Raw genomic sequence first — 23,790 nt, forward strand, 5'->3', positions numbered from 1 at the left:
AAACTTGCTATCATGGCCGCATTCTATACAGGTATTCGTGTACGGTTTTGCGCGCGCGAATCAGTGTGTGGTTATGTGTATGTGTGTGCAGGTCCGACCGCCCACTCGTTCTCGTATTTCTTTTTCTTGGTGGACTCAAAAAAGCGTTATTTTTATTTGTTTCTAAAGTATCTTTTTACTTACAAGGTATTTGGTTTGCTCCATGCATCACTCTGACATGCAGTTTTTTTTCTTGTTTAGATATATAAATTATGGTAATGATTCGGTATTATAATTATAATAATAATTATTATTAATAGTAATATTATCATTGTGATCGGTGTGTGTAGTACCGCCGTTTTTCTCATTTATCATTATTATTATTATTATTTTGTTTCTTTTTTGCTGGTCACGGAATCAGTTACTCGATATCTCTCTCACACCCGGTTTTATACGTTCTCGCTCATCCTTTCTCTCCCACTCTCTCTTTCCCTTCGCTTTTTCCATTCACTATGCACACCTCATTCACGGTATTTTTTCGATTTTTCCCTTTTTTTTTTTACATTTTCTCATTTTTTTTGACAAAAAGAACAAAGGAGAAGATAAAAACATGCGTCAACGCCGTTTCGTATCGCCCTTTGTAATTCGGTGGCCTTCAAAAACGCCGGTACAAATCATGGTAAAAAGGAATGATGTCTTGGCTCTTGAATTAAACGCTACGTCGTTTTGCTATCGCGCAACAAGCGGAAACGGGGGGAGGGGGAGCGTGTGTTTGTTCAAAAGGCAGTAACCGCGTGGAATTACTTCGTTTCGATCTCCATGAAAAAAGAAAGAAAAAAGAGAAATATTCAGAGTCCCTAAAAACTACGACGCGCAGCAGAAGAAGGAAGAAAGCTCTGTCATCTCGAGGTTTCCTTCGCGTAGAGTCGAAAGAAAGTAGCTATCACTATTATCACATGGTATAAAAGTTACGTGAAATGTCGCGAATAACGCTAATCGTACGATCATCCCAAAGAACCTGTTCAGAATCGGTCGATATGATAAAACGGACGCGAAGAAGAACAGAGAGGAAGTCACTAAAATATAAAGAAAAACGATGAGAATGAAGAAGGAAATCTTCGAAATATCGAGCTTTTTACCTCTTCTTTCTGCCTCCGATCTAGCGCGATGGATATCTAAAGACCAGCAAGATGCTTATACACAACTTCCACTTTCATCATATATGCAGTAACACTATTTTACAACGAGGTCTCGTGATATATTTCTACAAACAATAGCAAAAAGAAGGCGAAACAAGACCAAAGATACTGGATGTAGTGAAGAGAAGGAACGAGGAGATAAAAAGGGGAACCTTACGAATTTAATGAATCTAGGATAAATAATTCACGGCGAGGAGAAAGGAACGGAAGAAAGAAGGCAAAGAAAAATAAAAAAAGAAATGGGCAAGGTACATAGTTGGAGAGTTAAAGAGGAAGAGAGGAATGAGAGAGAGAGAGAGAGAGAGAGAGAGAGCAGGAGCGAAGGAGAATCATCAAAACGATCGTGATGGTGCGATGGTAGGCTACAGGTCTACTATCCACGACCCTGATCGGTGACCCTGACGGTTTTTAGAAGCGCCTCGCTGCGATCAGCGTTAGATTAGCGGCCGACACGAGGGTGCTGACGTTGTTGCTCGTATTCGTGGCTCCCTGGCTGGCGGTGGGTCACTTCTTACTCTTCTTGGTGGGCGGCTCCTGTACGTCCTGCGAGTCTTCGGTGTCCTCGCTGTCTGTCGGTCGAGGCGTGTTGTTGCTGTCGTCGTTGTCGTTTGTGGCGAGTGAATCGTTCGTGTCTTCGCTGGCAACGGCCGCTGTAATCGGCGTAGCGGGTTTATCCATCGAGTCTTCGGTGAAGGACGTGGTCATGCTGTTCTCGTCGATGGCCGCCGGATCAATACTGCCTAGTTCCTTACCGTTCACTGCTACTTCCTGATTGCTGTCGTCCGATGGTTCTGTCGCCTCGCCGTTGCTGGGCGGATGAGAGTTCCCGTTCTCTGTGGAGCCTGGAATGCCGTCCAGCAGCTCTGGCTTCAACTCGGACGCCACGTAGTGGGTCCACAGGGCGAGTTCCACCCTGTGGGGACTCCAGGTTTTGCCGTTCGACGCTGCAATGAAAAAAAAAGAACCAAACGTCTGTTAAATATTTAATCGTTAGGCGATAAGGATCGTCGAGACTGCGGACCTTTATGCATTTATGGGAATTTTCAATGAAGAAACGTACATGCAGTGACTAGGAAAAGTACTGGCGCATGATCATATTTTCCAATGAAGTATTTCTTTTTATCAAATTCTGCATTCCATTTTCCTAGGATCGAATCTCTGTAGTTGTATGAAGGTAATAATGCTTAATAATAAGTTATATTATAGGGTATAATATCGAAGGTATTATCAAATAAAATTTAGTATGTTTAAGCCTAATTAAGTAGTCTACAAACACTATTAAAGATAAATTACTATACTAATACTTTTTGTAGCCATGATAATATACGAAAACATACAAAATATCCAAAATAAGATACAATAGAAATCCGTTTATACAAACTTGTTGGAAGACAGATAGTTTATGTAATTAGTATCTATTTATTTTCTTCACCACCTATGATTTTTCGTTCATATACTAAGAGTTGACATTCAGATAAACGGATTGAATAGACAGGAGTTTATTTAATCGGATATTAACGAAAGTTTCGTTCAAACAAACGAGATACTGCTGTACTTGTTATAATATACAAAAGGTGAAATCAATACCGATTTGGGTTCTGTCTCTTAGATTCTGTTCATAAAAATATAAATTTTCATAAATATCCGCAGTCTGATCGTCGAAATACTATCTTAATGTTTCGTTTCGAGTTATATATTTAATCGATACAGTGATGTTATACAATTTGATTTAATTGGGAAACAAGAGTGATAGTGAGATCTTGATATAATAGTGATAGGGGATCAAGTAAATTCAGATTAATCGAATTATGCGAATTCAAGTAGTTTCGAGTGGAGAAGTATATCTATCTGAATCCATTGGGGGTCAAACAATTCGTATAATACTTCATCGATTCCTCGTTGCTTGTGCTTTATTGTCTAAATAATAGGAATTCGTGTTAAGATAAGTGGACTTAATCGGTTCAATAAGAAGTTCAGATAAACGAAGTTCCATGTGATTAGTACAAGTTTCTGTTCATACAAAATAAATTATTCATTTTTGTTCGTACAAATCATAGATAAAGTAGCTTCGAATTATGTATTTCAGATTAAAGCAACTGCCAGTCGACGTGATAATGAACAGAAAATTAGAAACTCTAAAGAGTGTTTTTAATCCGCAACAGGATCCTGTTGCTAATCATCTCGATTTAATTGAAATCAAATAACTTAACTAATCTCAATTACACACATAAACCAATATATACATTTTAATAGTAGAAGAGCTGAATAAAAAATTGCTTATTTTTCTTCCAATATAGTAATTTCATCATGACAAACAGGAAGTTCTTAGAAGAAAAGGAAATGTGTTTAGAAATGAATAATCAATATGTACATATAGATACATACTGAAGTGATAAAATAGTTTTACAAATATTTGTGAAACTTGTTTCCAAATTGTCCTGACGCTAGAACTATCGACGACCAAGATATAAAGCTTCTTTAAAAAAAATCAAAATGAGGGATACATGAAAAAATAAGCCTTTATCAAAAATCATTTAAATCTCGAGATATTGTGAATGCATAAAGTTCGTGCGAAGAATTATGAATTGGACGTTTCGATTACACTGATATTTCTGTTAATTCCGATACGAAAGATCGCGAGAAAACTTGTTGAACGATTCGATATTTGCTCCATGTATCGCTCTTCTCTTTTTCCCTTTTTTAAATTTAACTAAGGACACTACGTTCGATAATTAATCGACGATAAATGAGTTAAACGTATATTAACAGAGACACTTACTTTGTTTGTTCAGCCTCTCGACGGTATTTTGAATGTGCTGAACAAAGTTGAGGTACTCCTTAGTAGTATAATCGATGCCCTCGATTTCCGGTATTGCCATCAGACATTCGTCCGCCATAAAGGGTGCATTCTCCGGTGATGCTGCTGCCAATAGGGCTGACGCCATCGTGGTGCCTACTCCTTTCAAATTCGAGAGGGCAGTAATCGCCTGTTCAAGGTTTGGAAGCTTTTTGAATGCCTTCTTCGTTTCAGCCATCACAGCACGAGGTGTGTTCACTTTTACTAAATAGGACAATTGAGGATAGAACTTCCCACGCTGCAAATAATAAAAAAAAAAGATCCAACGTTTAAAGGAAACATCACGATTTGCTAGACTAATGACTCGAAAGCCACGTGAACGTTACTTCTCGTATTCGTTTCCTGTTTCGTCGACTCTTTCAGCGCGTATGAAATAAATTATGACGTATACTACTATCGCACATGGTGATGATACACGAGTTTTAGAAATACTTTTTCAAGATAGTAGGTACCACCATATGTCGAAATTTCCAAGTTGTGTTCGATAAATTATAGAATTAGTTCTTGAATTTTAATTAACAGTTTTTAACTTTCTAATTACAGGAAATGTCTTAAGTCGAATTGTTAATCTTTTGCGCGTGATAGTGTCGACATTTGAAAATCTTCTACTGTTCTACATATCGCTTCGTTTCTATTAAAGATAGATTACATTCGTACGTACATTTACAAGGACTAAGATCGATCTAACGAAGGTTTATTTGTCTTTATTCATTTTTAATTCCACGGCTGTAGAAGTTTCCGATTAAAAATTTGTTGATTAAGAATTAACAGGTTGATATGTACGTACGAAAAATATATTTCCTGAAAGAAAGTTAAAATGACAGTATGGAAGTACAAGTTGAATCTTGTTATCGGAATTCAGCTGTTCACAGTTGGATTAAATTTCGAAGAGACATCGAAAGAACAAGTTTAATCCTTCGTATATATGTTTTTGTATTATCAATCTGCTTTTCCTTTTTGTATCTTCAGTAAATTATTTTCGTCGGGATACTAAAATTTATAATCAAAGTGAAACGTGTGCCGCGATTAAAACCCGTTTGGAATCTTCGTGCCGTGCGCGACATATATACTGTTCAAATGAACTTTGAAACTTGTAAAACTTCGATTGAGTCTACAAGCTACCCACGAGTCTAATTCGCATTTTAGCGAAGAATCATGAACTTGGTGTATACCGTTATCTTTAAGTTGCGTAATCGAACAACTTATTTACAGTTGGAAAAGCATATTTACATTGAGGTTTGACTATTTCAGAGTGTCAATTTTAATTTAATCATTTGGAAGAGCTAATTCCTCTTCTTGTAATTACATTCAACCCTGTATAACTCCACGTGACCTGAATGATGAATCTTTTAGTCCATTGTCAGACAGAATCAATTACATTCAAATCTAATCCGTTTTATCGCAGATTGAATATCTCGTAACATTAAATATTTCATCGCGAGCAATTAACTTTAGGCTTGCTTAGACTGTTAGAGCTGTAATTAAACAAAATTTCAAATCTTAAATTCTATACATTTTTTAAAGCTATATACCCGCTGGTATAACAAGAGGGTTAACGCCCAATGTTAAACTACTGTAAAGCAGTAGAAAGTTCTTGAATAATTCGACTGTTTAATGCTTTATACAGTGTGTTTCAAGGCAATGATTCTCTAAGAGCGGATAAGTTGAAAAAACAAAGAATACAAATTTTCCTGAATATTACGAATTTTTCTCTATAGCACCACACTACCGCTTCTTTCCTCAAAGAAATCGAACTAAGCGATTAACGAAAGACTGAGATCTGTTATTAACTTTGAACAAAAGAATTGAGTTATAGAGAGTTAGAAAACGAAAATATAACAGAGAATAATATCGAACAAAAATATCGACTCACTATTTGTTTCCATTTCATCGTTTGTACGAGCTCTTCGTGATTGAGATGCGCGTCCTTACCGCGTGACTTGATCTTCTTTGGAAGCTCATTCTGATACCTGCGGACAGAAAACGTCACCGAATGGTCAGTAAGCGAAGACAGTCGTGAATGGAACGTCAGAGTATGCAAGATCACGGTTACAGGGGAACGATTACGTAACCAGCAGTATCATGGAACATAGAAATCGTGGAATACTGATTAAAAATGCAGCCGCAAGAAGCGGTTTTCCACCTACTGACGCTCACGTGGTCTGGCAGACATCGGCGATGGAATACGAGCCAAATCGAGGACACGTTCTCCACGTCGGATTTTCCGATATTCCATCAAACATCTTTCTACTTTATTTCTATATTTTCCCTATTCTCTAAAACCTTCCAATTTTATTTCAACCTATCATTCTCTTTTAATCCATTTAATCCCTCTTTAATTCAACTGATAATTTTTGTTTCTTTTTTTTTTCAGGATCACTATAGAATTTTACAGACTTTAATAATTTTGATTTCCATTTCTTAATGATGTCCTTTAGCGAACTTTATATATTTTTGAAATATTAAATAAATCATTTTTTAATTTGAGGAGAAAGATTCCTCACTATGAAAGTTAGGTGATTCTTTTTACGAGTCTCGAGTACAGATCATAGAAGTTTTGACTCATTTGTTTTACAAATTATCGAGGCATCATTATATTATTCAAAACTTCTTTCTCCCTTTCTATATTCGTACTGCTAACTTATATTAGTGTCTGTATCAGCCTATGTGTAAAATAAATATATTACTCAATGTTCAGGCAGAAAATTCGAATTAGAATTTAAGCACTTCTACACTTCAAACGTTTCGAATCCAAATGTTTACAACTGATCACATCCACCTTCGACCTCCATCTTCACTCTTTGCGTTTCTTAATTTAATACTTACGTAATTTACGCTGACCACACAGACAAACACATGTTAGTTTAATTACATAAATTTGAATGCATTTAAATACCAACATCGTAACAAGAAATCGCTTTTAAGTTGAACGATTTCCACTAGAAAACGTGTGCTCCTCCCATTCAACGCGTATACAATGCAAGAAAATTTAGGGAAAAATTAATCCCTAATTTCCTCTACGCCTATTTCTGTCATCTATATATTTTCTTACATTCTCAATTTCGATAAAAGCGAAATTACAAAATTTTTATTTCGCGTAACGGTTACGAACTAAATTAAATTAAATTTAACTTAATATAAGGAATTTTCCCATTTAAACGCTACCCACTATATTCCATGCATATTTCATAATAAATTATAAATCCGACAGATACCGTAACAAACATTTGAAAACCAATTACGTTCATTCCGGCTATCCTCATTATACATAGAGAGTAATCCAAATGTTCAATGCTAAAGTCTCAGTATTTGACTCAGCCATTGCCTATCACCATTCGTATTCTAATATACCGAGCAGTACTTTTTCTCTTCATATTATTTTATGCCGTTTTCTGAAGAATCTGGTTTCATTTAGCGGCGAACGTCCCGGTTCAGGTAACGTTTCCTCTTTTTCCCAGCGAACTCTTTCTTCGTCCCCATTATTCGGGTCATCGACACCGAGAGACAAGTTCTCTGTTCTTCGGAGGCTGCATCCGTGAACACGGCCGTGCAACGGGAGAGACAGAGACAGATACGGAGAGCACTCTCTCGCGTGGTTTTATTGTAGGTACTTTCGGAGGTCGGCTGAGATCAGCTGTTTGGCTGAACGGCTAAACTTAGTTACGGATAGTTTGTATTTCATTCATATAATGTGACACTTGGACGCGTGTTTCCTTGAATTACGGCTGCTAGGCGGTTCACTGTCTGAAAGAGAGCACGTGAAGCACCGTGGAGGTGGTAATTAACGTATTACGTTGATTGCAGTGGCCGATAGTAGAACGGATACGTTCGATTGATTCCCAATCACGTTCGATGTACTTGGCTCGATTTTCTCATTTGTTTACTCGCACGCGGTTGTTTACTTATTCGCGAGTATAAATTTGCGATATGTAAATCACAGTATGTGATTCATAGTACGTAACCGTATAGTTGTGCACGAGTAGTATTCTTGATAATTAGCTTATTTGCGCTGCTGAGGTTGCTTTCCAGTGACTAATAAGAATATAGGGAATTCGAGTTATTATCGTCGAATTAAAATTTTTAATAATTCAGGGTCGAAGGTAAAGTTTTTATTTCCGAAGTCTGGGAGATTCATTGCTCGGAATTTTCGAATAAAATCAAACACTTTAGTGTTCCAATTGCCAACACTTTCAGAATCGAATCCTTTTTTTAAACTCTGTTTTTATCGATCGATAAGAGAAACGCATCTCTTCTCAAGTTTTTAATAACACAACTTTAATTTCTTTCCCCCCCCTGTCAGCTAGAATCCTGAATGAAAGGAAAGAAAACTAATAATTCTCCATCGAGGTAACATTCTTGCTTTTTTTTCGAAAGTAAAATTTAAAAGACCGCTGTTATTTTCATAGAACGTTGCAGAAAGGATCCCAGAATGTTTCCAATTACGCGCCGTATAAGAGCGATGGAACGGTTTGAAGATTAGGATTTTTGGTTTGCGGTGAAACTTGGACGATAATGAACAGTATTATCGTGGAAGAAGGGGAAAGACCACCGAGGAAACCGTAGAGCGGTTAGTTTGTCTCGCAGCCAAAAGTAATTTCTCAAACGAGAGTTCAACTGTCGTTGCTCTACGGCTCTTTTTTCTTTTTCTTCCCTCTTTTTTTTTTTTGGTATTTTTGTTGTCTTCTTTTCGCAATAAAGCGGAGATAAGAATACAATGAGTTCTTTTGCGGGTAAAATAAACCTTGCACGATATCCTGACGATAATTCACCAAAACCCACGGCGACCAGAACTTGTAAAAAGCAGATGAATTTTAATTTTTATTGAAATAAATGTTGAAAATCATACGAAAGGTATTTGAATGGTATTTCAGAGCAGAAAAAGAATAAAAAAGAAAGAATAAACTGAAATCTGTTGAGAATTGGATAAACCTTAATGCATACGTAATTAAATGTGTAATTATGTAATATGATTTATTATTAACGTTGGTTAGTATTTTCTAGGTCGCTTTAAATTAAATTTACAAACAACAAGCATTTGAGTGATATTAAAGACTGTGAATGGAATAACAGAAATCTGTTAAGAATTGGATAAACCTTGATATGTATATATGATTATGCCATATTATTTATTCTTATTGTTGGTTGGTATTTATTAAATCTTTTAAATTAAATTTATTTTATCCGCTTCCTTTTTTCCTGCATCGAATTTCCTATTATTTTTATTATATTATGCATTGGGTTGCTTCTCTTGAATAAATAAATATTTATTATCGACTAGTTGATAAAGATAGAAAGTTTCTATGATTTTCTTAGAAAAAAGTAACGAGATATTGGATTGGTTCTTTTCCACTGGCTTCGACAGCGGAAGAGTATAAGAAAAAAGAAGCCCCAAAAATGAGTTCCATTCGCTTGATTCTCGTCGATCGTTGAATTAATACCAAACGTGGGCGTTCCTCCGCGAGATTTCAAAGTGAAATTTCACATGTCTTTACGTGGATGAAAATACTTCGTTAAAAGGAACGCACGCCGAGTATTCGTTTAATTGTTAATTGGCTTCATCCAATTTGCTGATAAACCAAGTACATTCCAAAATCTTACAAACTCGTAACGTATATGAGTTACCACGAACTATTACTGTATATTACACGGGTTCCTATAGATACAGTCTAATTTTCTTAAACATATTCATACAGCATATACTTCAAATTATAATATTTCGGTTATTTCCATAAAAAATCATAGATATCATGTATTTATATTATACGTTTCGCAATATTATTTATTAGACGTCGAAAAACTTGGATCTGTTTCTACAGTGAAACTGGTAAACACGTAGTACTCTTATGAGTGTAATTAAAAAGTAGGATCAAAGTAAGGCAAAGATTTGTCTCACAAAGCGAGAGTTATGACGAGAACTCTACCTTACTTTATTAAAATATTCTATTCAGAGTTTATTCATTTTTCAAGATGTATTAAAATGCTTGAAGTTCCGCGAGTTTTTTACCTTTGGAGTAAAATTCCATCGTAAAAATTGTTACGAAATAATGATTAAATAATTTTTAATAAAATATAGAAGACCACGGACAAACAGCAGGAAGAAAATGGCAAAATTTTAGTTTCAAAATGGTAAGTATAATTAATACCATATCTGTTTCTTTTTTGGAAAATTGAATCAAACCCGGTATTGAGTTCCCAAACAATTATATACACAGACAATTTCAAATTCTATCTAGAAATAGCTAGTTATATTTGTACACGTCAATGCCAATAAACTTTCTGCAAAAGGTTCGAAGTCGACATAAAAAACACAAATAGTATAAGCTTCGACTCTGCTTTTTTCTACCAGAAAAAAAACTTGAAACAGCAGAAACTACCGTGTGACAAACTATTTGAACACGAATTTTTTAAGATACCTCTAGGCGCTAATATCTCGACGTATAAATACTGACATTGCCACTGCTTGCACCAAGTTACAGATATGTACTCTGCACATACGTGAATCTTTAAATTTCCCATAAATGCACGGAAAAATCTTCGATCAATCAATGAGAAACCGTAAACAAAAAAAAAAAAAAATACCAATAAACAAGATCAAACGATCTAAATATCAAAGTAGCAAGAAATTGCAATTACCATGCATGTGATTGCGATTGTTCGCATGGTTATTCATTGTCGATCGTCCAGGTCTAGAAAGTCGAAGAAAGAAAACAATCGAGTAAAGTGTCGTAACGGAGCATTTCTTTGGTGTAGACGGTTCTTTTGAGACATAGCTGGAAACCTTTTCAGGACGTCGGCCGCGCAACCATTTTGAGAGGCTCTCGCGCGCCACGCCACAGAACGCCACGCAACGCTAAAACAACCTTGACACAATCGCCGTGCTTTAAAACGCCGAGGAGGAGGATTGTGCCTCGCGAGAACTCTACAAGCCTTATTTTTCCAGCTCGCTTTTACGACGATCCTTCGCCTCTTTTATTTCCGCCCCCCCCCTCGCGCGCGCACCTACCCGTAATCCGCGGGAATATTTCGCGAATTCCAAGGTGGAACAAGCCTGGAAAGCACGCGCATCCACGGGACTGTTCCTCTTTCACGGCGGGCCATTTTCACCGCGTTTTGAAACACCACGTTGCCCAATAGTCGCGGCACCAATCGTTTTCACGACCGTTTCTCATCGCTATAAACGTGTCCATTAATATATTATTAGCGCCAAATCGTTCCCAATACAATTTTACGTAAAATTACGATGCTATATTACCTATAATACTTTTAGAACTGCGGAGATTTTCGTTGCTTCTCATTTATGCGGATGGCTCAAGCGCAAAGTATCTGTTACTGGATCAAGTGAATTTTTAAATAGCTACTTTAGATGGTCTTTCGTGTTCCTGATATTGTAATTTGTAAATGAGAATTGCAAAGAGTCAGTTGATACATTTTTTGAATGACAACTTTCAAAGATGAAGGTTTATATAAATTTGCAAAGTTTCAAGAGGTTCAAGTATTTATGATACTTCTAAAATCGTGGCCGTTTCTTGTGCTCCGGATGTTTGTTTTGATTGCTCAAGGTGTTTGTGCAAAGTATCTAGTAGTGGAAGAAGTGAATTCTAAATATCTTTGATACTTCGCATTTTGGAATCCACTGGACTTTTGTAACTGAGTATTTTTGGCAAATTGAATTTCTCAAAGACTCTAGTAACTGTACGGCTGAAGAGCCGTAATAAGACATTTAAGATGCGAAGATATCTTAGTCATTCGCTAGATATTCCAACCAATATCCGTGCAAAGAAACCTATGAATCGGACAGGAGACTCATGAATCACAACGAGATCTTAAAAAGCAACTTTAACGCGATCAGATGTATCCTTACTCTTCTCTTTTTGCTCCTTCTTCGGAATTCTTCTATCATTAGCCCATTAAGCACCGAACTCAAATGCAACGTTACCGAAAATCACCTAACTTCTTTTGTATATCCTTGTATTACCGTTTATTATTCGCTTATTATCCCAACTATCGCTAGAAGAGTAACGCGAAAGCTTCAGCGGTGCTGTAGAAAGTCACCAAATAGGAAGAAAAATGATCCTTCCAAGTAGATATACGCGGATACAATTGACTCAATTAAAAATATTCGCAATTAGAATTATATCATAAACGTACATTTTAATCTGCCAACTAAGAGTTCAATAAAATAATATTTCCAAAAACCACGATAAAACGAGAAATGTCACTAGAACCGGTCTGAGCACCTGCAGCATCTTAATTTTACAAAGATTATCTTGCGATAATCTTCTTCTTCCGAATGAATAACAGACACGCCTATCATTGTCAAAGTTTCATATATAAATTTTCTGCCAGCTAAAATTCCAACAAGATTAAAATTATTTCCGTAAACACGATGAAATAAAAACCACGATAAAGTAAGGAGTCTTAGGAGAAAACAAGGTTGAGAACCACTGTAACCGTAACTTCAGAACAAAAATCGGCGACCAAACTGTCGAAACTCGCCCATTCCCATAGTTCACGATTGACGAAATCGACGAAACCGTAGAAACTCCGTGAAGACGACGAAACAGATATTTATTAGAATTACAAGCACAAAAGGAATCGAGCAGCGATGACCACATCGACTACAGCTCGACGTTCGATCGCTAACCGTTTGACCCCAATGTTTTCATCGCTTTGACGAACGAGTGAATCAGCGAAAATATTTCTACGAAGCGAACTTGTGTATCACCTAACGGAAAACCCGATGATATAGGAAAATGTAGGCGAATAGATCGCGATGATCATTCTGCGCGTGTTTCCCTCGCCACGTCGTGAAAGGTTCTCCCTGCTTCTTCACCTGAGTATCCTGTTGCCCTCGGGTTTCTTCAAACTGCAAACCGGAAAAGCGTAATTTGACCGTAGCAAAAAGTTGCGGTCTCTCAACCTCGCGAACGTTGCTTTTCACCTGTCCCTTCTTCAAGAAAGAATTCTAATTACCAGAGGTGCAAGAGTCGATATACTTATGGTGATTATTTTACCTGCTTTTCTAACTACAATGCGTAATTTAATCTCCGTGAATAGAATTTTTTCTATCCCGATTAGCGAGATATTTCCCTGAGTCTCTTCCTTTAGTAACTTCGACACTGGATCAGTTAAGTAAAAAACTAAAGGTTACTTTTCTTCTAAATTGCCATAGGTTTTTAAGGTAAATTAATTGTTCGATAAATTTCTTTTTTATGAAATAACACAGGAAGTTGGTAAGTTGGTTAACGTTTTAAATTGACTGAACTGCTTTTAAAATTAACTTCTTATTCTGCGACTTATTCTTTAAATTAAACGGGACAAAAGAATTAATCATTTGACATAAAACAATTTTTCCCAGGACCACCGAAGAGACAAAGAGGCTTGTTATTTTTATTCTACAAAACTCACTCCAAAGATTCTTTCTTCTATCGCATATCCAGTGCAAGACATATATTGTACACAGTCGTATATCGATAATAATCATCTGTTCGCATTGGATTATCTAATTAAATACATAAGCATAAGTGGAACAACTACGTCCATAAAATTTTATAGGTATATAGCAGTAAACACTGTAAGTGCCAGAGTAAGTTGTTTTAGCTTTCAGAACAATTTCAAAATAGAGCTAACCGGAGTGCCAAAATGTATAAGCACATGGCATTTGTTTACACATAAGATCTTCGTTTTGGCACTCACATCATTTGTCAGTGATCCTATGGGATTCAAAGCTATAGTATCTCCCTTTAACTCTTTGATTTATAGATGACTATCGCAGTTCGATTTAGATTTTACTTTACCCTGTATTCTTTATTTTACACAACGAAGGTCATTAATAACTTTTACCACGTAAAATATATCGTACAAAAATACTGAAATACTTTATTGAAATGAAACACTTTAATCCTTTCGCTACATTCACGAGACAACTGAGTCATGAGACTATATTTTATGTTGGTGTAAACATATTGCGTAACAATGCAAATTGAGCAAAAGAAAGCAAATGAGAAAATAGCATACTATGCTGTGTTCAACCAGAGTTGTTAACTTATCTTTCAAGATGTCGTATAAGTGTCTTCGTTCATAATCATTCTGTTATATTTTACTATGGAAAGAGTTCAACTTCGTGTAACTATATTCATACGTGGTTATAACGAGCGTTCAATGTTAGTCGATTATAGTCATCTTTAACATATAGTGAACACTCGTTGAATAGTTGTAGTTATCTTTAGTTTACCACGAGCTCGCTATTCTCTAACTATACGTAGTCACCTTTAATAGCAAGTAGAAAGGATTAAATATAACATAACCTTATTCAAAGTGTAATAGTCACTTACGAAGCAACGATGCTATCTGTAAATGAAAAAGATATATAGTTACATTTAATGTACGACGAGACTCACGTTTCATGACAATAGTCACCTTTAGTGCCGAAAGGGTTAAACCTAATTAGGTTAGGATCCAATTCAATAATAACTCAATTCGAACAGTTGCAATCACCTATGACTCAACGATAGTAGGTATAAATTAGAACGATACATGCAGTTATCTTTTTTAGTATAGGATAATTTTGGCGTTTAACGAGAATAGTCACCTGTAATAGCGAAAGACATAGACTAACGTAAATCAGATTATTATTATAGTAATACTCGTAATATCGTCGTATTACCTAAAAATAATCTAAACCGAACTATTACTGTCGTAACACCTGTATTACTGTCGTACAGCTCAAGGAAAACGTATTTCCCTATACTTTCACTTCATCCACCTGATCATCCAGCGGCGCATAGAATAAATTTAAAAACTGTTCCCGGTAATCTTTAACCGAATGTAAAAGAGCTAGGAAAATTCAAGCACCTCGAGTTGGTATTCAGTTGGCGAGTGACACTGGCGAGCCGTGTCCGCAATCCTTGTAAGTTTATCTTCTTAAGAAGCTACTTGGCGATGTACTTCTATGCGACTCTCGGCTGATACAAAAGAAAAGAGTATCAATGAAGAGAAAGCCGACTTTGAAAATACAACCGTCTGTGACCTGCATCGTTGGGGCTCTTTGCCATGAAGCACACGTGGTGTTACGCAACTGTTCCTTACAGCGTTAGAAAAACAAACGATGAAAAGAGAAATAATCGCTAGGACACATAGGAGGGAACGTTTGAAAAACTTGTGGACCCGGTGTTAGGTTTACATGCGGCATTATTGAGTCTAAAAGTATAATAAACAATATGAAGCGAGTTTGAATAAAGATGAAGCAATTTGATACAAATAGTACTGAACATTGCATATTGAAAATATATATTTGATTATTAAGGCTCTAATTTCGGGTACACTAAGCGTATTGTAGGATATTTACAACAGTGAGATATTTAAAGAAAGTTAGAACTTAGGAGTATTCGATTATTAACGACGATCTACATTTTAAATATATCAAGTAATTTAGAAAAATGAAATACTAAATTGAAACTATGACTTCACATTGACTAGGACTTTAATATATTAGACTAGTTAGAGCTATTGAATGAGTAAAAGTGCTCCAAATTTTGGCCATGTGTCTACAAATATGTAGAGTAATTCAATAAAGAAGAAGTATTTAAGAAACTTGAAAATTCGGTCGCTAGATATACAGCAAGTTTTAGATATAATATATCAACTACGTAATAATAACTCCAAATTCTTCCAAATTTAGTATTTCAAGAATGTCGAACGAGTCTCTATGTTAAGTATTCAAGTTCACTATGGTGAGTGTGCACATACTTTCGTGAACCACTATAAGTAACCCTGAAGTAAGCCAATTAATAAGCCAATTAACGAGCCAATTAACGAGCCACCATAAGTTGCACTTCTTCCAAAATATCTCATCTCCCAGAGCAATTCCCACTGACGCACAATTCGTTTACCATGCTTCGCTCACTGAACATGATTCGAGGAAGTCAGATACATCGCGTAACGATGACAAGGCATCGGTGGACGCCGTAGAAAAGTAGCCTTGACGTAAACAAGCTTTGCCAGCAATGAAAACAACGGTACCATTCCCCTCCGCCTTTCAGCTAGAAGAGGACTGCAAGCAAAGCCTCTTCACTTCCACATCGATCGCGAAGTTGCAAATTTCCAGTTAACTATCAATAAGAAAAACCACATAGAAAATTATTCTCTTACATGTATTAAATAATAGTAACAATAAATGGTTCAGTAAATTCGTCTACCGCTGTATCCATCCAATGACTTCCGTTGGAATATGTATGCTCAATGGATTCCTTGTTTCAGCTCTTCTAGATACGATCAGATGTATTTCTCTGAAGTCAACAATTAAATTTATCGTAATCATTCGTTTCCTTAGCGTGAAGTAAAGTAAAGGCACAGAACTCGACTTGTAAATTTAAGAATCGCAATCCCCAAGTGGGACGTTTCTTCTAGATGAAATTATTTTTATAGAAAATTTTGTCACGAGAAATTCTCAACGCTTATTAATTATACGGTGGTTGTTTTGAAAGATTTCTATAGGTTTTTGCTAAATAAAAAGAAGTGGCTAAAATCTATAACATGTTTAGAGATACTGAAGACCACTTTGTTCGTATATACTCTTCGCAGACAAACATAATTTTCCATACCTCATAGACAAACTGCGTGCAAACCTAATTTTCTTATTACCCCAGACTCTCCAGAAGTCTGATAAAATTCTGGGATGCTTATAAATGTCTGTGCTACAGTAAATAAATGTGAAAACCCGGAACAAAAGATCCAAGGATAAAATTTCTTGGATCATCAACGATCCAATTTGTTTATAGAGTGTTAACGTCCCCTTAAGTTTCTTTCGCCCTATTAAAAATATTTCTTTATGAAAACATTATAAAGAGAAAATCACAGATTTATTTAGCTATGATAAATAGCGAAGTACCGAGAAATATCGTTCTTGGATTTTTCATCCCCTTTCAGGCACAAAGAAGACGCGTTTTCCCAAAGCCAACAATTCAATTTCTCGTAATCGCTCGTTTAACTGGCACGGATAAGTTTTCCAAGGTGTGTATAGATTGTTAAAAAAAAGAAGAAAAAATGAAGAGGAAAAAGAGCGAACGACTGATCAAAGGGGATGTGCAGAGAAACGAAGAAAGATTGACGCTAGTTTGATGTATGCGGAATTAACAAAAACAAAGGGAAATTGGTGGGGAAGGGTGGAAGGAGAGGGCACTATCGAACAGAGAATGAATAATTAAACGGCGGAACGCGGGACGATCGTGGATGGTAAAGATTCCATTATTATTGCCCGATTCCCGGTCGTCGTAGGAAAGACTAAAAAGTCGTAACGTGGAATTTAACGAGTCTCGAACCTGCCTTTAATTAATTAAGCCAGACGTGACGCCAGTGGAATTGAAGCACGCGCCGTGGAAACCTCGTTGTCGCTCGCGGACGCCTCGTCAACGGCAACTGTCCCGGTTCCGAGCATTTCGCTCCGAATTTCAGTCGAGTTTACATCGAGCTGCGTTCTATAATTTCGCAGTAGAACCAGACAAATCGGATTCCCCTTGATAAATCCTCGTTTTTATCGTCTCCACGCTCCAAATTCCGCGCGTCGGTCTTGATAAACGAGCTTTATCCAACGCCTTGTCTTTGGTAATTTGTGTAACGAGAGAGGATTGATTCTTAAGGGGCTGCTGCTGACGCTTTGTAAGCCGAGTCGGTAATTTTCTTCGGAGGTAAAATATTCGGTATACGAACGAAGCTCTTGAATGAAAAATGATACAATTTTTAATTTTATGAAAATCATTCAACTTTGATATATGTACACGTTGAATACTACGTGAAGTTTGTGTGTCCTCAATAGCGACGTAGTGATATCATTTTTCAGCACGATACGTAATTGGTATTTAATTAGTAGAAATATTAGTACTTAATAATAAGGTTCACAATTTTCAAGCAATTAATCTTCGTTATAATAATTATAAGTTATATCGTGTACCATATATGACAAATGTTTCTGAGTTAAATGTTGAATAATCCATACTAAACGTTAATTGAGATATTCAAACTAAATAAACAGTTACGTTCGTAAAATTGTCAATAATTTGAATACTAACAATGTGAAATACTAAATAAGTCAAAAAGCATTCGAACAATTTTAACTTTTTAATAACTGTTTATTTAATGCAAATGTTTCGACCAATTTCAAAAATCATTCTCTAATAATAGTTACGAATGACCACCATTAACCAGCAATGTGTTAATAGAGAAATATATATGTGTGTATTATCTCATTAAGAGCAAACATTGTGTTAACGTTTCATTTGCTACTTTTTCTGGTCTATTCCCATTATTAAATTTTGCTTGCCAACAATGTGATTATAAAACGAATTCCAAGGATTTGCTCTTTCCATTCAGATCCCAGAATTTTACGGAATATGAAGAAATTGAAGTAGTTATGAAGCATTACGATAAACCTCTTTCTTCAATTTTAGAAATATTTATTACATATCCTATCTTTTGACAATTAACTATTTACATTTGTAACTTGACAAAATATTACATGTTACATTATTTATGTCCTTCGATAACGTGTTTTTCTGCATCATATCACGTGACCATAAATTACTGCTCTTGTTAACCTTAAACACAATGTTCATCGAAATTCTTTTCAATATAGTAAAAGTTAATAGACGTTAACTTTACTATTTACTTGGTAATTACAGAACTTACATATTTCCATACGCGATAAGTAATATATCAATTTGTAGACGAATAAATTCGTATCCAAATTCTCGACAAATATAAATTTCCTATATCATGCAGTATTTCTGAAAAAAGAAAAATAGTCTTGCATTGATTTTCTATGGAATCCCGCAACTTTAACCTAGAAATATTTTATCAAATTACACGAGTTTCGTTGAACGTAATAACGAATTAAAGTACGTTTGTCACGTGTAACAAACCTTTAGATCTCCGTGCGTGAAATTAAACCGTGAATGAATAAAATAAAACAAAGTTGGACAATATTGACATAACCTTACTTCACAATTTACAGAGCTCTGTTATATTTGATACTGGAGGACTATTCTTTCATTTAAAATTTACACTTTATCCAGCAAGCATATCTAATGATAAGAATCTACACTAATAAACAATTGCCAATTAATTATTATCAAAAATATTATCGACACTGTTTAACATAAAAAGAACATTATGACATAAAACCAATTGACGGCTGTCAACAATGGACACTGTTTAGTTTTTAATTACGGACCTAAAAATACACACATATATTTTAACCTCAAATAGCTGTGTTGATTCATGGAAAACTATGATAATTTATGTTACATTACTAAAATTTCGAGTATTTTATCTTATTTTGTACTTTACATTCTCCATGATGAAGATCGGTATAATAGAATTAGATTAAGTTAAAAAGTCAAAAAATTAAGTAATCTAACCTTAAATTGTTATAGTCTCGAATGACTCAATGATACCAGTTTACGAGTTAACCTAGTTGAATTCGCATTCATGATCACGCAATGGCACATATTAAAATTTTCTATGTAAATACATAAATAAATAGTGATTCCTTTTATAAGCTTTTGTAAAATTGCCTTTATGCGAAAAATATTACACTAACCTATATAACTTACGAAAGCATGGTAAGAAAATATAAGTTGAATTTTAAACAGAAAGAAGTATAGGTCAGAGCAGGATACACAAAAGACTTCAGTTTGTGGAACAAAAAGCTTATTTGACATGACAAAAGATGTGAGAAAACGATTTCCGCAGGGAGAATATACATTGGTTTCGGATTTAGCAATGTCATTTGATTCGAATATTATATATAATTTAAAATTTGGCAAAGGATGAATAAATAGAAGAAAATTCTGAAAATGTTTAGTGATAGCGCTTCTAGTTTCAAAAAAGGGTAATCAATTGTCTTGTACAACTTTTGGAATATCAATAGATATTATACAATAGATTTTAAATATTCACGAATCTGAAAGGCAACAAATTATTGATAAAGAACATACGAATTCTATTCACGTAGAGAAAATAAACGTACGCATTTTATACATAGCAGTAAGTCAATTTATGAATATTATCGAAAATACATTTGTAAAGAATGCCACCACCTAAAATTTGCTAAAAAACCTGGCTGATTAAATACAATTTTGCGAAACAGTTGCAAGTATAGAATTTCTGAAATTTTTTGTTTGAATGTCTAATATTATGATCCTGAATTAGATATTCGAAAATATTTAAATGAACATCTTAGGATATTTCACATAGTATAAACATGCGAAAATCGTACTGAATATAAAAGGTGCAAGAGTGTATCATTGGTGCTAAAGAAAACAGTCTATAGGGTTAACTGCAAAGTTGCGTATCGTAATATTTCAAAGAGTTAATCATTTGATTTGGAAAAGAAATGAGGATATAGGCTAGATGAACCAACCATTGAAAAAAAGAATTGTGAAAACAAGAGTGGAGAAAGGTTCGTTAATCGTGTCCGAACGAGTCAAGGTAGTTGTGTGACGCCGTGAAAGCGACGCCGGCGAGTCGCCTCTTTCACTGGCATCGTTGCCAGCGCGACGCTTGCTCGAAAATCCATTTAACATTCATGGAAATACAGAAAAATATTTAGAAAAAATTGTATCGTATTTTTTCGTGCATCGTAACATTCTTTCTAAAATTTTTAAACACGCTGTCACACGAAACAACACCAAATACAATAGCAGAGCATGAGATCGTAATGGCAACGTCGAAACTTCCTCGATGAGGTGGCACAAAATTCCCACGAAAATTCCTAGGTCAATATTATCGTGGCGAAAATCCATATTAAATATCCAATTACTACTATTAAAACTAACCAAAATATCATACTGTATTATTGTCAAAGAAAAAGGAAGTAAAGAGGAAAAAAGTGAGTTAATAGAATCACCACGTGACAACACGAGTATGTATCCTTTCTACGACTAGTTAAAAGGCGATCTAGCGGCCACCGTGTTTCGAAGCCGCCGCTCCGGCGATCGTCGTCGATCATGGGAATAGGAGAGAGTAAATATACTATCTGAAATTGCAGCTAGGTCCGACGAGGGGGCCATACGGGTAACACACACAACATGCGGTATGTGGTGGCAACTGGCGCGCCACGGGTTCATTGTCCCGTGTGTGCCCGTGGTGGAAGCCCCTCGTTGAAAAGGAGGGCCCGTGTGTATCGGGCGTAATATGTCGACGAAATATCAGACGTTATATCGAACTTACCAGTTGTCCAACTTGATCAGCTCCTCGGGCTTTTTCGTCTTCCGATCGGCCTTGAGTCTGAGGGCCTGCGGATAAAGCTTCAAGACGTGTTCGAACTGACTCGCTGTGCCCTCCGCGAAGAAAGTTGCTGTGTCTTTCACGGAAGCCATTGTGATAACTGAGTTTCGACGAACGGCCGTTGGGGCGCAGCACCGACGCCTCTGTGCACTATACACGTCTTCGTCGCTCCCCTCAACACTCTCTGTCCCTCCTTCTCCCTCTTCTTCCTTTTCTATCCTCGTCGAGCGATATCTCGCTTTCTTTCCTTCTCCCTCTCTCACTTCTTCGTGCACCCCTCTCCGCGCGTGCCACGGGAGAGGACCGACCACGCGAGAAATCCTATTTTACCCTCTGACTCGTTCGAATTCTCTTGGTTTCACCGGCGGCGGTGATACGCGACACACGCGTGGGACGCGTTCACGATCGGCGCACACACAGAGTTGATCGCGTTCCGAGAGAGAGAATTATCGACGATAGCACGCGTGTAAAGCGGACTTCACTACCAGTGTCTCTCTCTCTCCGTCTGTCTCTTTCTCCTTCTAGCTGTTTTTCGATTTCCTCCGAAAGATATTTCTTCACTGTATTTCCCAGGATTGACGTTTCTAGTTTAATACTAGACCACCGATATATATCGTTAAGTCGAGAGATGTTTACGCGGAACGCGTGATGTGCTCCAGAGCTACGAGGTCTCGTGCGTACACTCTCGTAAGGGAAAATCACCGTAGTTACACGCCGAGAACTCGCCTTCGGACCTCGTTCGACTGTCCCGGGTGGGGAGCGCGACTCGACGTCGCCAATAGAGAGCAGCACTGCTCGGCGTGTTTCTCACTTCTCTCTTTCCCCCTTGATCCCTCACTCTACCTCTCTCTCTCTCGCCGTCACGTCCTTCCACCTCTTTTCCACCACCCTTATTATTTGTACCGAAAATTTCAACCGTTGCGTGCGGGCACGCACACACGAGGATCAACGATACGAGGATTACGATAAATAACAGAATTCTCTAATATTCTATACCACGTCTATGAAAAGCAATGATATATATCTGGCTCGGTCTAAGCTGGACAAAAAGGAGAACGTGTAAGATACGCGAGCAATCGGAACGCAAAGAACCTCCTTTCTCCTCTCTGAAGTCTCTTCGTCGAGCACTCGAGAGAGCACCCGTGTGTTTCCCTCGGCGCCAGCAGATCCTTCCTCTTTTTTTCCCTCGCTCTCTCAGAGAGCTTCGTACGAATACATGCGGTTTCCCCGCCGGATGTCCGCGAAGTATAGAGTCTATCTGCCCCCACCTCTCTCAGTAGTCCTCGTACACGCACGTATGCACCGATATACGGAGGAACTCTCGGAATACACACGACGGTTCTCCCGTACTTCAATCGTCCGTCGCGCGGATGATACTATACACGCGCGTTCCGCAAGGGTACGTGCCACCCCCTTCTTTCTCGCTCTATTTACTCACGATCGTCTTTGATCCTCCCGTTTGTCAGAACTGGTTGTTGTACGGACTGTTCCCATGTAACTGTTCGTGTATCTTCTTGTCGAGCAGAAAAAGTTTACGCTGAAGCGTTGATGACGAAAACCCGTTGACGATCTCATCGACGGCAACGATGTGACGTTGATGACCAGAAGATAAGAAGGACAACGCCGTGTCTTTTTCCCTCGCAAGAAACGGCCTCGGTTTTTAGCTCTATCGCACGTCCGCCTCCGTACGAATCACCACGTTCGATGGCTGTGTACGCGCGCCTGTCTCTGCACGACTCCTCAACACTCTGTATCTGTCTTTCTCTCTCTATCCTCTCTGTCTGTCTCTATTTGGATGAGCGCGTGTGAGTACGCGCGCGCACACACACTCACAATCACACCGCCAACCGACCGACCGACCGACCGAGCGAAAGAGCGGGCAGAACGAAGCTCGAAGCCTTCACTCGAAAAACGGGAACACACAGAGTGTAGTGCGCGCTTAGGCAAAGACTACGTATAGTCAATCGCTTGCTCTACTCTGTGTATGCTGACTGTAGTGAAGCGGCCGACCGACTGAGGGCAGCGCCTTCGCTACCTTCTGCCTGTCCCCTTTTCCTCTTGCCTCTCGGGACTCTACACTACTACTAAATCGCCCGACCCTATCTCCCCTCTACGTAGATCCGCTCCCACTCGCTCTGCCCCTCTCTCTTTCCTATCCTTCCTAATACGTAAAGCAAAGGAATAGAAGCGATGGATTGCGTTTTATCATATATAATGCTTTACGCAGAAATTCGTCGGTCGCTTCGACGATAAACTGTATTATTTCTCTTGCGACCCCTCTTCGCGGACTCCCACGAGCGGCGGACGCGCTCGATATGTACCTCCTCGTGAAGGCGCGTACCGTTCGCTCGATCGCGCTGGGTCGTCCGACTGGAAATCGATGCTAAAGCCGGGGTAGAGGCGCGCCAGTGGTGCCGTAGCACGGCTGGCACACACCGTGTGCTCCAACACGACGCTCGATAACGTTGTGTG

At 37.5% G+C, this 23,790-nt stretch overlaps 1 protein-coding gene across 1 annotated transcript; it reads right to left on the minus strand.

Moving 5' to 3' along the window:
- Positions 1 to 108: 108 nt before the first annotated feature.
- Positions 109 to 23,347, minus strand: LOC117217250. Its single transcript, XM_033464724.1, has 4 exons — positions 21,262 to 23,347; positions 5,909 to 6,005; positions 3,958 to 4,273; positions 109 to 2,122 (listed from the first exon to the last, which is right to left on the minus strand). Exons 1-4 carry the CDS (start codon positions 21,408 to 21,410, stop codon positions 1,683 to 1,685), a joined length of 1,002 nt encoding a protein of 333 aa, XP_033320615.1. The 5' UTR covers positions 21,411 to 23,347; the 3' UTR covers positions 109 to 1,682.
- Between the last annotated feature and the right edge of the window lie 443 nt (positions 23,348 to 23,790).

This window comes from Bombus bifarius, unplaced genomic scaffold (genome assembly GCF_011952205.1).
Source record: "Bombus bifarius isolate JDL3187 unplaced genomic scaffold, Bbif_JDL3187 scf7180000007975, whole genome shotgun sequence".
In the NCBI taxonomy this organism is placed as follows: domain Eukaryota; kingdom Metazoa; phylum Arthropoda; class Insecta; order Hymenoptera; family Apidae; genus Bombus; species Bombus bifarius.